The 18,242-nt window shown below is 43.8% G+C and overlaps 1 protein-coding gene across 6 annotated transcripts in view; it reads right to left on the bottom strand.

Annotated features, from left to right (window-relative positions):
* RNF121 (ring finger protein 121) overlaps positions 1-18,242 on the bottom strand; it is an 82,556-nt gene that overhangs the window by 1,907 nt on the left and 62,407 nt on the right. For all 6 annotated transcript variants that reach the window (XM_067750179.1, XM_067750183.1, XM_067750180.1 and 3 more), the window contains 4 exons: positions 16,751-16,858; positions 13,841-13,961; positions 1,791-1,924; positions 1,023-1,124 (listed from right to left, as the gene is read on the bottom strand). In XM_067750179.1, the coding sequence (XP_067606280.1) occupies positions 1,023-1,124; positions 1,791-1,924; positions 13,841-13,961; positions 16,751-16,858 (465 nt within the window). The remainder of the gene's footprint in view (positions 1-1,022; positions 1,125-1,790; positions 1,925-13,840; positions 13,962-16,750; positions 16,859-18,242) is intronic.

Raw genomic sequence — 18,242 nt, 5'->3', positions numbered from 1 at the left:
AGGCCCTACTGAGGCCAAGCGGCCCCTGGAGATAAGTCCCTTCCTTTCACTTTACAGCTAACTGCCGGGCAAGACGTGGAGAGGGAGCCTGGGAAACCAGCTCCGGGGAAAGCACAGGTTGAACCTCATGAGACTATGGGGAATCCCTCTGAAGGCATCAGAAAGCACAGCCGGGCCCATTCCTGAGAACTAAGGGAAGCCCCAACCTTCAGCTTGACCATGGAGTTACTAAACTGTTCCTGAACTAGACCCTGGAAGAACCAAGCAAGAAACCTTAAAGGGGAACACAGTGGCCCCGCACGGCCCAGCTAGTGTCCAGGGGACAGGGAACCCTGGCAGAGAGAGGAAGGGCAGCTGGGAGAAGTCCCTGGATCCCAGGGGAAAGGCGGGGTGGGGGGGGGTGGCCAAAGAAGTGGCTGGGTACTTTCCGACAGACAGGCTGCAGGGAGGAAGCGGAGGCTGAAGGCAAAGTAGGGAGGGCTGGTCAGGTAGGGAGGGGCAGCTCAGAGGAGCACAGGTCCTGTGTTCAGGTGGATGGGGACAGGGGTCCCCGCCTTCCCTGTACCTTGCAGGTCCTGCACAGGCACAGAGCTGGTCTCCAGCCCTGCCTGTCACAGGTAAGGCACAACCCATTAGTTATATCACCTTGAACAAATTATTCAATCTTTAAACTGTTTCACTGGTAAAAGGAGGATAATATTACCCAGGTCATAAAGCTCTAGAGAATCAAGTGAGCTAATACGAGTAAAGCACTTAGCACAGTGCCAGGCACATAGTAAGCAAGCACTAAATGGTAGCTGCTATCACCACCGATTTACCCTTGAGGAATCCTGAACCAAGAGGAGAAGCTGAGCTGCTGGTCCTGCCCCACATCCCACCCACTTCCCAAGACCACAAGCTGCATGGACTGGTGGGCAGCAGCCAGGCTGGGGGCAGGAGGGAGGGCCCCAACACCCACCCGGATGCAGGCCAGTACTTTCTTACCACTGCCCACTCCCAAAAAGAACCCAAACAAAGGATACGGGTTGCTGAACATCCTCTTGAGGTCTACCTTCTCTTTGCAGTAGGGACACGTCTGCTTCTTTCCCACAATGCACCAGCCGCGGATACAGAACTCGTGGAATCTGAGCACCACTGGTCAAGGGAAATGGTGGGCGGCCAGGATGGCACTCCAACCCCATGCCGGTCTTCAAGGTGCCCAGGCCCTAGCTCTGGAGGAAGGTTCAAATCCTGGCTTCACCTCTTATCAGTTGTATAATCTTGGGCAAGTCCCTTCTCTCTGACCCTGCTTCGTCATATGTGAAGTGAGGATAATGAACTCTGCCTTACAGGGCTGTTATGGGGCAAAACGGAGATAACACATGGTACAGAATGGGAGCTGAGTAAGGACGTGGTAAATGTCACAAGTGCTATTCAGGCGGATTTGATTCCGAAACTGAGGGTGCCAGTTAGAGGGTGTTCCTCCCCTGTGACTGACCCAGTCTCGGGGCAGCTAGTGCAGCTGCCGGCTCCTTTCTGATCCAGCCAGGCTACATGTAAGAGTGGCTCCAGTCTGTGAGAAGGAGCAAAGGAGGCAGCCGTTTCTACTCCTGGGGGTTGGTTTCCCTAGCAGAGGACATCACCCAAATGTCTGCTTCTTGTGACTCCCCTACCCTCAAAGGTCTGGACAGCACGCCCAGAGCCTCAAAGGTCTGGACAGCACGCCCAGGGTCATGACCACACCCTTCCCTCCCTGACTGGAGTGTGCACGTGGCAAGAGAGACGTGGCCCAGGAGCTCTAGGCAGGATACACATGATTGCAAGACAGCCTATACGTGTTCTCGATGATGCCCTCTTCACTGACATCCACAAAGATCTGCTGCCCACACACGGCACACACACTGTCCGAGAGGTGTTTGGTGGGCATGCCCGACTCACTGTAGAACTGGGAGAGAAGAGCAGGAGGAAAAGACAGAAAAGACGTGAGAATCAGCCAAAGTGGGAAGGTACCACAGAGGCCTTAGGTCTTCTGTAGAGGAGGCGACATGATAGGGGGAGTCCCCAGAGCTAGAGAATATCTCATACACCAGATCGCCCTCATCTCTGCTGGGCAGATGGGTGAAAGGAAGTCAGATCTGATAGGACCTGAAGACTGGGAGGGTCGGCATCAGGGACAAGGAGAATGGGAAAAAGAAGGGCTCAGGGCTGGTGATTGGGAACTACGTCAGTGAAGCCACTGTGCAGCCAGATTATGGTTCCATCAGAGATGGACAACATCTCTTCTCCAAGATTCAAAACAGTGAAACATCTGGTGCAATGCTGGTTTGGTGACAAGGGCATTCTCAGACACTTGTGGCATAAGCAAAAGAGGTTCAACCCTTTTGGACAGCATTTGGCATGATGTCTCAAACTGTCACACCATTTAACCTATTAATTTCACCTTAAGGAGTTTAAAGGAGTAAAAATATCAAAAAAGCTTCAAGCATACAGATACTCATTTAAGTGTTATTTATAATTAAAGAAGCAAAGAGTTTGGCAATCCCTCATAAAGTTAAATGTGGAATTACCATATGACACAGCAATTCCATTCTTAGGTACACACTCCTAAAGAATAAAAACAGAGACTAACCACACACTTGTATACCAATGCTCATAGCAGCATTATTCACAAATAGCCAAAAGGTGTAAACAACCCAAGTGTCCGGAAACAGAAGCATGGATAAACAAAATGGGGTCTATCCCTCCAATGAAATGTTATTCAGTCATAAGAATAATGAAGTTCTGATACATGTTACAACATGCAGGCACCTTGAAAATATTACACTAAGTAAAATAAGTCAGACACAAAAGGATAAACATTGTATATTATTCCATTTATATAAAATATCTACAATAGGCAAATTCATAGACAGAAAACAGATTAGAGGTAACCAGCGGTGGGAGGAGGAAATGGGGAGTTACTGCTTAATGGGCACAGTCGCTGTTTGGAGTGATGAAAAATTCTGGAAGTAGACAGTACACTTAAGGATGGCTAAAATGGTGAATTTTACATTACATATATTTTATTTAAAAAACAGTAAAAAAAAAAAAAAACGAGAAGAATTGGAAATAACCATAAATGACCAACAATAGAAGAATGCCTCAATAAGTTATACTCAAGGGCCTAGAGAGGTGGTGGGTTAACTGAAGCTTGAGATATAACACTGAGTGTCAAAAGCAGGGTACAAAATTGGAGGCACAGTATTATTGGTACATATATATGTAAAGACAATCCAAATCTATCAAAAGATCAGAAGGAAATGTATGAGAATATTCACACCAGTGATGTCTTGGTAGTAGGATTATAGGTGATATTTTTTCTTTTGCCTATTTTTCTGTACTCAAATTTTCCTTAATGAACATATATTACAAGCAAACCTCAGAGATATTGAGGGCTCGGTTCCAGAACACCACAATAAAGCAAGTCACGTAGATTTTTTGGTTTCCCGGTGTATTTAAACGTTATGTTTATACTTACTGTAGCCTATTAAGTGTGCAACAGCATTATGTCTAAAAAACCAATTACAATAATAACATCAAAGATCACAGGTCACCATAACAAATCTAATAATAATGAAAAAGTTCGAAATATTGTAATCACCAAAATGTGACACAAAGACACAAAGTGAGCAACTGCTGTTGGAAAATGGTGCTGATAGACTTGCTTGATGCAGGGCTGTCACAAACCCTCAATTTGTAAACAAAACAAAACAAACACAATTATCTGCAAAGCGCAATAAAGGAAAGCACAATAAAACGAGGTATGCTCATACTTTAAAAGATTATGTATTACCATGGTTAATCACAATGGATAACCAATTCCATGCTCCAAAAAGAAATTCCAAATTTTGCATACTTTCCTTGTGGTTTATTGTTAAATAGCTACAGAGCATTTCCCCTTCACCCCAAGGAGAAAAGACTTGAATTTTATTTGTTGATATAGTCTAAGACCTACTGTTTTTTTTCTTTGCACTGTCCTAAAAATTATGGTAAAACACACGTAACACAGAATTTACCATCTTAACTATTTTAAAATATACAGTTCGCTAATGTTAATAAGTATATTCACATTGCTGTGCAGCTAATCTCCAGAACTTCACATCTTGCAAAACTGTAAAATGAATTTTTAGACAGGATTCTGCATTTATTATTACAATTTTATCTTTACCTATAAGGGAAATAGATTATACTTAGCCTTTTTGTATTTTCTTGAGTTTGCTCTGTTTTTTATTTCCAAGCAACTATCTTCTGAAAAAGCCACAGCCCTGAAGCTGGGTGAGGGATAGCAGTGAAGGAGGGGTGGGCATACAGGTGCTGGGATAGGGAGTAAGGAGGATGGTGACAGCCAGATCAGACACAGCTACACCTGCCAGAACCTCTGCTCAACATGGAGGCATCTCTGACTCCAAGCTGCCCTTATAAGAAATGGGCTCTCTTGACTCCCAAGAGTCCTCAAGCGTAGAAGGTAGAGCCACACCACCCCAAGAATCCATGAATAGAGAGCTTCCTGCCTTCACCCCTACCTCACCGTCTTATAAAACTGTCTGAAGTGGCTCAAGGTGAACTCGTTACTATCACAGAACACCAGAGCAGCCCCGTCCCTGGGGAAACCAAAGCCCAGAAAGGAAAGAAACTAGCTGTGATGAGAACGCAGACCCTCTGACTCCTAACCCAAGTTCTACCCAAGACGTCCATTAACATCTGCTGAATGCTGCAGAAAGATCAGCTACTTAGCTCACTGAGGGCCAGTAATTCAAAAGGTTCTGATATGTTTATCGAGAGTGCAAAAGGATAAGCAAGAGTTAGGGCAGGGCCAAACCTGTGGAAGCCCACTAACTGCAACTCTCCAAAGCTGGAATCTGAATGTTAGTGTTGAGGGGAAAACACTTCTCCAGCGCTCAAGAGGCTTATGGCTCTGAAATATGTCTGGCTTAGAATTTCTAGGCACATCAACTGAACAGAGAGAAAATAGGCCAAGAAGTCTGGGTCCAGCTCTGGCACTGAGTCCCTGCACAATCATGCAGCACAGGAACATGGCCACTCACTCTGGCCCACAGCGTTGGCAGTGAAATAAGTGGGAACGCCTCAACTCAGGAGATGGGTGAGAGCTCTGAGGAAGAGCTTTACCTCAAATCATCCCTGAGTTCTGCCCCAAGACACTGAGGCAAGGGATACAGGATGCAAGAGAACTTGGATGAGATAATGAGAGTAGGAGGGATGCCCAGGAAAATGTCTATTAGGCCCCTAGCTTCTGGAGTTCTCCCCGCAAGCTAATGTGGCAACAGGCCGGCAGGGTCAAATCCCACAAATTTTCAACAAAGTTATCAGGTAAGCCTGTCAAGTCAGGAAGGGCCCAGCAACCCTGTGGTTTGCAGAACCCACAGAGACTGTATCAGGAGGCACTGAGGCCGAGTAGGGTAAAGTACAGGGAGGCAGATTTCAGTTTAACCTCAAGAGCCTGATGCCTCAGTGTGGAAAGGGCTCAAGGGGCCACATAATTTGTCAGGATTAGACACACCACATTTCCATCCTCTGTCACTTACTATCTTGATGACCTTGAGCAAGCCACCCAAATTCTTCTTTCCTTCCATCAGAATATATTGGGCACCTACTAAGTACCAGCCACTGGACTGGGTCCTTGGGCTAGAATGCTGGAAAAACACAGACCTGGCCTCTGTCCTCATGAAACCTACAGCTAGGGGAGACTGACATTAAATAAATAAGTATTGGGCTTCCCTGGTGGCGCAGTGGTTGAGAGTCCGCCTGCCGATGCATGGGACGCGGGTTCATGCCCCGATCCGGGAGGATCCCACATGCCGCGGAGTGGCTGGGCCCGTGAGCCATGGCCACTCAGCCTGCGCACCCAGGGCCTGTGCTCCGCAACGGGAGAGGCCACAGCAGTGAGAGGCCCGCGTACTGCAAAAAAAAAAAAACTAAAAAAAAAAACAAACTAAAAATAGAGTTGCCACATGATCCAGCAATCCCACTCCTGGGCATATATCCAGACAAAACTATAATTCGAAAAGATACATGCACCCTTTATGTCCACAGCAGCACTATTTACAACAGCCAAGACATGGAAACAACCTAAATGTCCATCAACCAATGAATGGACAAAGAAGATGTGGTACATATATATACAGTTGAATATTACTCGGCCATCGAAAAGAATGAAATAATGCCACTTGCAGCAACATGGATGGATCCAGAGATTATCATACTAAGCGAAGTAAGTCAGAAAGAGAAAGACAAACACCATGTGGTATCACTTATATGTGGAATCTAAAATACAATACAAATCAATGTATCTATGAAACAAAAACAGACTCACAGGTATAGAGAGCAAACTTGTGGTTGCCAAGGGGTAGGGGGGATAGGGGAAGGAAGGAATGGGAGTTTGGGATTAGCAGAGGCAAAATATTATATAAAGGATGGATAAACAACAAGGATAAACAACAAGGTCCTACGTATAGCACGGGGAACTATATTCAATTTCCTGTGACAAACCATAGTGGAAAAGAATATGAAAAAACTGAGTCATTTTGCTGTACAGAAGAAATTAACACAACATTGTAAGTCAACTATACGTCAAAAAAAATTTTTTTAATTTATATAAAATGAGGACTAATTACTTAAAAGGCTAAAATAAGAATTATTTAAAAGGCATTAAAAGGGCTATCAAAGAACACTGCAATGAAGGGGTTTAACTAAACCTAGGTCATCAAGGGAGTGGCATTTTAGGCTGAGGTAAAGGATAGGTGGGAGTTAGTAAGATGAAGAGAGGCAGAAGTGACAAGAGGAGGCCCTGGAGCAGGAAGGACCTGGTGCGCTTGAGAAACTGAAAGGAACCTAACGCCCTTATGGCTGCATGGAGGATCTTGGACTTGCAATGAGAAATCATCTAAAGGCTTTATTTAAGTACGGAGTAATGATCAGACTCATATTTTAAAAGAGCACTCTGGGGCTTCCCTGGTGGCACAGTGGTTGGGGGTCCGCCTGCTGATGCAGGGGACATGGGTTCGTGCCCCGGTCTGGGAAGATCCCACATGCCGCAGAGCGGCTGGGCCCGTGAGCCATGGCCGCTGAGCCTGTGCGTCCGGAGCCTGTGCTCCGCAATGGGAGAGGCCACAACAGTGAGAAGCCCGCGTACCAGAAAAAAAAAAAAAAAAAAAAAAAAAAAGAGCACTCTGTCTTCTGTGTGAAAAATGGATTGGAGATGAGGCCAAAATGGATTCAGAGAGACCAGCTAAGAGACAGTTACAATTCTTTAAATGCTGTATGGGGGCCTGTGCCAAGGTGATGTCTTGGGCTAATTTGATGGCAGTAAAAATTGAGAGAAGTGGACTGTTGATACCAGAGGCAGCTGAATAGTAAAGGCCTGGAGTTCAGAAGAGAGTTTTGGATTAGAGATCTGGAAGCCGTGGAAGAAGAAAAGGGAAATACCTAGGCGAAGAGCAAAGAAGATGGTTTAGCCTTGAGCTCGGAGGAACAATAACATTTAAGGGGATGGAAAGTTAGCAGAGGAGACAGAAAATACCAGAGAGACAGAAAGAAAACCAGGACAGTGTAATGTCACAAAATCCAAGGGGGGGAAAACCTTTTTAAGAAGGAAGCAGTGCTGAGTCAACTGTGCTGATGACTGCTGAGATCAGAATCAATCCACCAGAATGAGTGACACAGAGTCACCGGTGACCTGAGTAAGAGTCACTTCAGAAGAAGGGCATGAGCAGAGGCCAGTTAGAATGGGCCAAGGATAAGTGAAAGGTGATAAAAAAGGAAACAGGAACTTCCTGCAAGTTTAACTGTGAGTGACAGGAAATGGCTCAGTAGCTAGAAGTGACAGTGGGTCAAAAAGAGGACATTTTTGAAAAAGAACACTTAGAACGTTAATGGAAAGAGCCCAGTAGAGGGAAAAGGTGAAGTCATGGGAGAGAAAGGAAGTCAACAGCATATCGGGTCCCTGAGCAGGCAGGAGGTGTGGAATCCAGAGCACAGGTAGGGCTGGCCTCTGATGGGAGAAAGGACACTTATTCCACTGTTACAGGAGGGAAGGAGAAGATGGATGCAAACAGGAGCAGATCTGTAGATACGGTGTCAGGAATTGTGGGGATTCCTGTTTGGTTTCTAGTTGCTCAGGTAAACAGGAGGCGAGGTCATCTGCAGAGAATGAAGGGACAGAAGGAAGGGATGTGAGAGGTTTGAGAGTAGAGAAGGTTTGAAACAGGTTACTCAAAGTGGGAGAGTAAGCTCTTCAGATGAAGAGTCAGATTTCTCCTTTGTAGGACAGGAACACTACCCCCGGCCTCACATGGTACTAGGAAGACACACTGAGAAAACACACAAGACCCCAGCACAGGAGCTCGCATGTAGTAGGTGCTCAGGATGTATAAGTTATAATCCACACCATCGACCATCACAGGAAATGTGTGCCATGAAAGCCTAGTGGGCTCTTCTGGGCCACCCCCTCGACTAGTAAGGAGACTACTGCCCAAGGAGGAAAGCCTCACTCGAGGCCAGAGAGGGCTGGTGGCAGGGCTGACCTGGCTCCCAGTCAGTTCAAGTAGATGATTTCAGAAATACCTGTTGAAAAACTGAATAAAATACCCATTTCCAGAATTATAGTGGAGGAGATTCCATATCACAGAGTGTCTAAGATGGCTTCAGACAATAGATGGCGTTAAGAGAGAACTGGCAATTACTCATGGTTGATGATCTGTCTTATGTCTTGCTTTGTGTGTTGAGTATGATGAAGATACAAAGACAAATTCTATAAGGACCCTGTGCTCCAGGTGATTACAGACATAAAATACATGGTCGTACAGCACAGCAGGACTGTATAGTAGGTACTTAATAAATGGCAGCTATCATCATCGCTGTCATCATCATCATCATCATCATCATGTGAGTGTTTGCCATGGGCCAGGCTACTCTGCAAAGTGCTTGACATTAACCCATTTGTTCCTTACCACAATTCTATAAGGCTGACAATATTATTACAGCTAAGAAAACAGATCAGAGAGGTAAAGCAACTTGCTCAAGCGTATACAGATAATTAAAAGTGGAGGAGAATTTGAAATCAGATCTGTCTGATTCTAACCTCCTGGCTCTTTCTACTACTTCAAGTCAGATGAATGAGCAGATAGTCCTGTCCTCACATTATCTGGGGCTGCTGAGGATCCAGGAAGCAGTAAATCTGGGGCACAGCAATTTGCTCAGGAGATAGAAAATGTGAGGCAGGACACCTGGCCCAATGCAGCACAAACAATGTGTTACTACCCTGCCTGCCCAATCACTCTCGCAGAGGAGGAAGCCCCAGAAATAAGCTTATTTCACAATCCCCCACTCCCCCACTCCCCCACCTCCACCCCACCCCAACATGATTTTTGGGTGTGAATGGAAACTAGACTGTCTGGCTGTCACAAGCTTATGACCTCACAGTAACCAGCTGGAGAACACAGACACCATCCATGATTCCCTTGAATCGACCTGACTCAAAACAGTTACAAATTTCTCCAAGTGAGGCAAAACAAAGAGCTATTCTACTCTAAAAAGAGTAGTGCAGAATGGTGTAAAAGGAATTGAGAATGCTTGTTAATACAATTATAAAACATCATGGTCTTATTTCTAGGAATTGTGAAATTAATTAATTACAGATCTTTTTAGGTCAAACTACTCCCAGAGGTAGACCAAGAGATGAATCAGACCTAGTTCCTGACCTGGTAACAGCTCCAAAATCAACTTTGACTCTCTGGGATAGAAGCTGTGATCACAGAACATACAAAAGACTACGAAAAATAACCAGGAATGAAAATGTGGTATATACACACAATGGAATATTACTTAGCCTTAAAAAGGAAGGAAATTCTGACACATGACACATAGGTAAACCCTGAAGACATTATGCTAAGCGAAATAAGCCAGTCACAAAAGATAAATACTGTATATGAGTCCACTTATATGAGGCACCTAGAGTGGTCAAATTCATAAAGACAGAAAGTAGAATGATTGTTGCCAGGGGCTAGGGAGAGTGGGGATTGGGGAATTATTGTTTAATGGGTATGAAGCTTCAGTTTTGCAAAATGAAGAGTTCTATGGATGGATCATGGTGACAGCTGAAGAACAATGTAAATGTATTAATGCTACTGAACTGTACACTTTAAAATGGTTAAGATGGTATGTTATGTGTATTTTACCACAATTAAAAAAAAAAAACAACTAGGGCTGCTACTGAAAGTGGGCAGTGGTGCTAGTAAGGGCTACACTCAGTCACACTCTGTACATTGTAGATGGTTGATAAATAACTGTTGCTTGAATAAATAATGAGTTGGCCAATGAATGCGTGGAAAGCTGGAGTCTCCTGGCTTCCTCAAAGTGCCCTCCCCAAAGCACTGATCAGATTTTGGCTTCAAGGCCAGCAATATTCTTTAAATTCAGGTTGTTGTGGCTCAGGGGCCCAGGTGTTCCTGAGCAGACCAAGGCCCACTTGACCAAAGACATGGGCAGAAATAACAGAGTCTTGGATTTCTCAGGGTTGGAAAGCACTCCAAGGTGGTGCAATCTATCCCTTTATCCCATGTTGGAGTCTCTTCTCCCATATTCCTGCCTGGTCTAATCTCTTGGCATCCTGAGCCCTAGCAGAAGGCCTGTCACTAAGTCTCAGCAATATTTGCTAAGAGTATTGGAAAACAACAAATGCGTTAACTCCTGGTGACTCACCCAGTACTATCACAAGCTATCCTAGTCTTCCTATGAACCCCCAAGAAAGGAACCTGGGGAAACAGCAAACTGCTTGTCTATAGTCAGGATCAGCAAGGTCACATTCTGTTGGATAGTTTTCAGAATGACTCCTCTGAAAGAGACATTTGGATAGAGTGGCTCCTCTGAAAAGGAAAGCCATTCTCAATGTCAACTACCTAGGGAAGAGGTAGATCCTCATGTAAGATACCCTGTGGTATAGGGGAAGGGCAGCATCATTTTTGTCAAGAACACAGGCTTTAGGTCTAGGCATCTGGAGGACTGTATTGTCCAGATGTGGATTCTAAGTGGTGGGTGTTAAGATGACACCCAGTATACAGAGGTAGGCTGAGAGTTAGATAAGGCAGGGTCTGAAAACCCTGGAAAGCAGGCAGCCTGATAACTCAGATCAACCTCATTCAAATACTCACAGTTTATTTTCCTGTTATTCATCCTCAACCTTTAATAAAGTCCGACGTGACTGTTTGATTCTGTGCTAAGAGGTACAGGGAGGTATGTGGGTTTATCCTTGGGACAGACTGTTATTGTGGAGTGGTGGGGGTATCTAGTGAGATCCCATAAAAGGAAGGAGAGTATGAGGGGTCAGGAGCTAGTGTTTGAGGCACTCTCCACCCTAACGAGAAATTCTCCCACCAGGTCTCTTGGTGAAGCTGGAATTTATCATTATTAGGGAATTATCTTATTAGGGATTATCACTTATAATCACTGCAGCACCCAATAATTCTTCCCAAGAGCACGGAAAGTGGCCCAGCTCAAACTGCATCTTAGGGAGGCCAATTTAATAATTCCATCTCCCAGAGCAGAAGCTAACTTGTGGATCAATTCTGAGCTCAGAAAAGGGATTCTGCAGATTGGTTATTAGGGACCCCCACCTGAGGGAATAAAGGCTATGCTTAAACTGGCAGCTGATAATAACCTTGAGATAAAGTTGGTAACAACCTGGGAAAATCAGAGAATTGGTCCTGTAAAAACAGAATGAGAAGAAAAAGAAATCACTAGAGGGATTCTCTGAAAAGCTGGCTGTGCCACAGAAGCAGTCTCAGTGAACAGCTGTTGTTGAAAGTGAAGTTAGTAATTAGACAATCTCTGCTGTTGAAAGCAAAGTTACTAATTAGACAATCTAGGGTCTGGAAATCTCTTCGGGGAGTGAACTGGTTAAAGGAAGAGCTGAAGTCTACACAAATAGATGAGACAGTGAAATGTTGCTAAAACATAAGACAGCTGTTCAGAAAAGAATCTAACAGGCTGTCTATAAAGTGACCCAATACACTGTTTTCAATTTGATCCATTACAGGAAAAATAAAAATAGTCCCAGGATACTGAGAAACAAAGTCCTAGACCTAAAACTGTACTTGATTAATGTTACCCAAGAATAATAGCTGAGTCTCCTGCTTAACGTGAATTGCCCTAAGCCTACCAGCCCGTGGCATGAATGAGATCACAGTAGCAGTGACATACAAATTTGCACAGCCAATAGGCCCCCACCTGCAAAACTGCCTCAGACTCAGTAAGAGTTCCTGAGGTGCCTCATATGAAGTCAGTGCCAAGCTTTCATGTACTTCTCAACTGGTCTCCACTGATATCTGCTGCCTAAAAGCTAGGACTGGTATCTGGATGCTCCAAGAGAACCTGCTTCCCTGACATTCTCCTAGGGTTTCTCTCCAACCTGCCAAACCTCTTGCTACCTCAGAAGTAGCAAGAACTTCTGAATGCCTTTCAGTCCCCACTCATCAGACAGAACCACACTTATTTCAGCACAGAACTGGAGAAATGTCTATTAAACTTGGAAATATTCCTTCTTATGGCTGGGTCTAATAGGATGATACTCAGATGGGAAGCACTTCTGTGTTGTTCACACAATTACAAAAAAGAATGTATTACTTTTACAAACAGCAAAACAACAGACATTTTGAAAAAAAGATATAAGGATATTGAGTTGGGTTTCTTACACTGGCTGTTACTTTACCTATATTTTAAGCTTGAAGAATCTCTGCATGGTCTCCACTTGGTCCTCTTGCAGCATTTCCTATCTCAGTGAAGGATCCAAGGAGTTGCTTGAGTTAGAAATGTCAGCTTTGATACCTACCTTTCTTTCCTTCATGTTTTTTCCTTCAGTCTCCAGAACCAATCTATATCCAAGTCCTGTCAACCTTACCTCCAGAATATCTCTCCAATAGTCCGTTTCTCTCACTTTTCACCATCTCTACCCTAATCCAAGCTACCTTCATCTTGCCCAGACTACTGCAATTGTCTCTTAAAGACTAAGTGGGTCACTCTGGTCTGTGGAGCCCTCTCCAATCTGTTCTCTACCCAAGCAGCCAGAATGATCTTTTCAAAGTGCAAATCTGATGATGTCATTTTCTATCTTAGCCCCCTAGTATTTTTAGTATAAAAATCACAATCTTTCATTTGGCCTCTACGGCTTTTTCTAGCCTAGCCTTTGATTATTCCTCCATACACTTCCACTATAATTCAGCCCTACAACCACATGAGCCTAGTTCCTTAAAATGCTCACCCTTTCTCCCACTACAGGCCTCTTACACATGCTATTTCCTCTACCTGGTATACATTTCACTTTTCACTTCATCTGGTTAACTCTACTCATTGTTCAGGTCAGCTCAATAGTTACATCTTCAGGGAAGCCATCTTTGAGCCCCAAGACTAGGTCAAATGACATGACTATATTTGTTCATAGTATCATGAACCTCCCCTTCATAATATTTATTAAAGTTATAATTTTAATAATATATCATAAAGTATCATATATAATTTGTGTTTTTATTACTTTAATACCCATCTCTGTCACTAGACAGAGGCACTAAATAAGTATCTGTTGAGTGACTGTTAACTTCCTGTGGGGTAAAGTGATTCTTATAATAGCTTAGAGTTAAAAATTCCAGGGTACATCTGAGATCGGTTTTCCAAATTTTAAGGAAGGAACCTCCATACATACCACTCACATCCTGAAGGATTTTGTATGGCTTATCTCTTCCATCAAACAAGTGACGCTATCCTGAACTCTTTGGAGGTGGCAGGAGGCAGTATTAAAGAGTCCAAGTGAACTCACCCCTATGGTAGATGCCATGTAGTCTGCACACATTTCTGCAAAGTCCCGCTCAAGAACACCATAGTAGAGGCCATAGAAGAGGAGAGAAATGCCAAAGTCCATGGCATCTTCTGGTTTGATCCTGTAAGGGAAGCAGCATGGCCTGTAAGGCCTGCCCTGAGATGCAACTGCTTTGGATTACTACTCTGGGACACAAATGGCAGCGTCTAAAGCTGGAAGCTTTAATAGCTGGAGCAAGTGTTGGCAAACTAAAACCAAATCCAGCCTGTTGCCTGTCTGTATATGACCTGTGGGCACCACCTGAACAGCCTAGGACTGGGAGCTGTGAAGACCAAGCCAGGGTATCCCTTTCTGCTCACTTCCCCACTCTGTTTCCAGTGCCTGCCTCCTCTGACTGATGACCATGCTTGCAGCTCCCTAGTTGGCACCTATATGTTGGGGACTCCACTACTGGCAACTGCTACACACTAAGCAGTGGAATTTTCAGTCCGGAAGTTAGCAACTCACTATTGAATTGCCTCACCTCCAGCCAGTTGCCCAAGTTGAAATAGCTGAGCCCTCCAAAAGGAGGGAAGGGCACAGCAGGATCTGGGTGTCACTGGAGCAGAGAGTGAAAATGATCCCAGGGGTCACTCACCTCCATCAGGCCCCTCCTTCTAAGAATGTTTCATATGATAGCAAGTGGGCACAAAGTATGTCCACCATCTGAGACAGGCCACCCAGGCAAACAGGGTGGAGCAAGGGAGGAGTTTTCTCTCGTTATATAAGTACCTATATACCATCCTAGAGTTTGCCTTTTGTCCCACAAAGCCTAAAATATTTATTATTTGGCCCTTTATAAAGAAGTTTGCCAACCACATCTTTAGAAAACAAAGATAAAGTTAGTAAATATACACATACCAGTTACCATAAAATTTTAACTTGCATCTATACATATTCTGTATCATGTCATCAAAGTTAAATTTTGGTCCAAGTCTCCTTACTAAGGACAATAGGCCTATAATATTAGGAAGTTTGTTTTAGTAATTCCAGGGACCAACAGTTTGCAAACTTGAGTCTTTAAATGTTTATTATAGAAAACTACCTTTGTTAAAACATTTGTACCAAGAACTGTACGTGTTCACTTAAAGTTGTAAATTACATTTAGCTTAGAAAGTTGAATTTGCCCACCAATCTTACAACATTTAACGTACTAACTAGACGTCATGATCTTACACCAATTAACCTGATTAGTAGCATAAAAATGGTCAAGATTCTCAATTATGTTTTCCTCCTTATACAGTTTATCAAAGTAAAAAAGAAACTGTAATTCTAGAATAAATACCTTTAAAACATAATAGAGAATCTTGGTTTTTACTTTTTTTAACCATCCAGGTTAGGAAGATATCTGGAAGTACCTTGGTTTTCTTTGATGAGATGTGTTGACTCTACACTGATAAATTCCTGTAAATATTTGTGGAGCCTGTTTATTCTTTCAGCCTGTACTACCCCTGGAAGAAAGAATTCCATGGGTGTCCTCTCATTATATAAAGTAGGACTTATTCCTTTCAGTTTCAGAGATTCCTGCCTACAGTATACCTGGTTTGGGGAAGAGGCCAGTGGTCATGAATTGAAATTTGAATCCTAAATCTCTAGCTTCAATGCATTGTCCCAATCCACAGCCTACAGCTGTAGAAACCACATTCCTATCCTTTTCTGCCCTGCTTACTCACTGTACCCTCCAGTCCCAGAGTCCAGGATTACTTGGCTTCTGCCTTAACTGGGGGTAGAGGAAACCTGTATGCTGATACAGACCTTTTGGAAAGCTTATGACAATATGAAGCAACAGCCAGAATTCCACTCCTGGTCATGTACCCTTAGGAAGCAACTCTGCAATGTTACCTGTGACAGCGCTGCACTGAAAAAACAACCTACGTGACCAACAATGGAGCAGGACTTAAAAGTCCACAGGTTATCTCTGTTTCCTGAGAAAGCTCTTAAAGGTGGAATGTCAGCTGTGTCACAAAGTAGCAATGCTTATATATTAAACCTGACCTGCGATTAGAACACTGCATCTGGACCGGGAGAGTTTTAAACCTGATGTGTTCCTTGGAGAAGTAGGTCTTCTGGGCCTAGCTGGCTGCCACACTCATCTGTGTGGTCTCACTCTCTCATATCTCAGCCCTGGGACTATTGTGAGGACTCCTGCAGACGCTGCCCTGCTATTTACTGTCTTGTATCTTTCTAGGTGGATCTGTTGCCAGGTGTGGCCAGCTGTGTCCCATGAGTTCAACTGTCTAGTCCAGGGTCGGCAAACTTTTTCTGTAAAGGTCCAGATTGTAAGTATTTTAGGTTTTGTGGCCCATATAGTCTCTGCCACAATTATCCAACTCTGCTGTTTTACTGCAAAAACAGCCATAGACAATGTGTAAACAAATGAATATGAGTGTTCCAGTAAAATATTTTTATTTTATAAAAACAGAAGGTAGGCCAACTTGGCCCACAGGATGTAGTTTGCCAACTCCTACTCTCCTTGAACATGAGACCACTCAGGTAGAGTGGATGTTACAGTAAACAATACACACATGGAAAAGGAAAATGGTTCTGTTGGGGTGATGGAGTTATGAGTAACTGGCTATAATCATTATTATGCTTACTTTTGTTATTATACTTTCCCACTAAAATATAAATTCTTGGGAAGTACAACCAATGATTTGAGACTCTAACTCTGTATTATTCAGACATTCCTTTCTCTTTGCCAGCACAAATCATGGAAGGCCCACCCATCCTCCCATCCTCTAAAGCCAAGTCTCCTATCCTAGGTGCCATGTTCCCCTTGTTCATACTCAGGACCTGTCCCAGGAACAAAGGTACATCTCACCAGTCCCTCCTCCCCAGACACTAGCAAAAACAAAAGCAAAGGGTACTCACTTGAATAACAAGTTAAGACCAAAGAGGGTAAACATGACAGCCATGTAGCCAATGATGCCAGTGGCATAGCTGATTTTATAGATCAGCAGGAACCACTTATAAACCAACCTGGAGAAAGGAGAAAAAATTAGTAAAGCTGACACAGAAAGACTGGCCTAAGAGCCTCTGGACCACCAGAATCCCTTACTCTCACATCAATGGGGACATCAGGCTCTTTGCTTAGGACTTTTATTGAGCAAGGCTGGTCACTCCCTCAATTGCAGAAACACCTCCACATACCAGGGAGCTAGTGCTTTGTATTTTCCTGGTCTCAGACCAAGGGAAGAAAAGAGAAGTTTAACCTCAAACAAAGAAAGTACACAGCTGACCTCAGATAAGTATGTCATCTCAAATTCAGGTTAGTTGGATGAGGAAGTGAAAATTAGTAAATACAGCTGTGCTCAGAAGGAAACAGGCATTCTTATCAGGAAAGAGGATTCAAGGGAAGATGAATAAAAGGTAGAATTAGCTACAGGCTTTTGTAACTGGGCATGGTTAATGTAAATACTGCTTCACTCCTACCCACAGGCTAATAACAAAATGAAATATATCTAATGAGTTTGCTTCTGAATTTATTTTTTTTCCTGAAGGAGAGGGGATAAGGAAGGAGGCACTCAACGAATACCCTTGAATTGGATGTGTGTGCGTGATGGGGGCGGGGTGCAGTAGAATGGGACTGTGCGATTCTCCTGAAGGAGGAGCCATGCTCCCTAGGATCCAATGAAAAGCAGTGTGGAATCTGGTTGATTGACTGCAACTAGGATCAGAGAGGAAAGATGGTTCCCAGAATGTACCAGAGCCTTTTAAATGTTATGGAGGTAGGTCCCTGATATCAGGAGCCACTGTTCTACCTGTGAGGAGAGCTAAGGAGTAATTTAGCAATCTGCCTGGCTCCTGAGAGCTGAGTAGGTTACTGCCAACCCTGCTGGGCCTCAGGGAGAATGCTCAAGGTCCCTGCCTGGGCCTCCCTGCTGTGGCTAAACAAGGGGCGATGGCTTCTCAGGCTGGCGGAGGGACCCGAACACCTTGCAGTGTCTGCCCTCAAAGACCACAGAGAGCTCCATTATCCAGGGTTTGTACTGATCAGATGGGACTGAGACACAGTGGAAAGGATGTGGCATTTTAGGTGGAACCTGGATTAAGTGAGGTTTAGTAGCTGGGTAACCCCAGATAAGTCATATCAACCTGAGACAAGTTTACTTATTTCTAAAACAGGAACCCCCTGCCACCTTTCTCACTGGATTGTACATAGTGTATATAATTTCCTGGTGTAAATAATACATACCCAATAAATGCTGCATGAATAAATGTGGGTGTTTATGAAAGTACTTTGAAATTGTAAAGCACTATCGAATGCTAGTTGTTACTGTTATCAAAAACCTCCCATGTTATAGACACATTTTCAGTCATTTTAGCTAGATGTTGAAAATGTTACTCGATGACTCTTAACATG

The sequence above is a fragment of the Pseudorca crassidens genome, chromosome 9 (genome assembly GCF_039906515.1).
Source record: "Pseudorca crassidens isolate mPseCra1 chromosome 9, mPseCra1.hap1, whole genome shotgun sequence".
NCBI classification, from domain to species: Eukaryota; Metazoa; Chordata; class Mammalia; order Artiodactyla; family Delphinidae; genus Pseudorca; species Pseudorca crassidens.
Note: the sequence above shows the minus strand (reverse complement) of the source record. Positions and strands in the feature narration are given on the sequence as shown.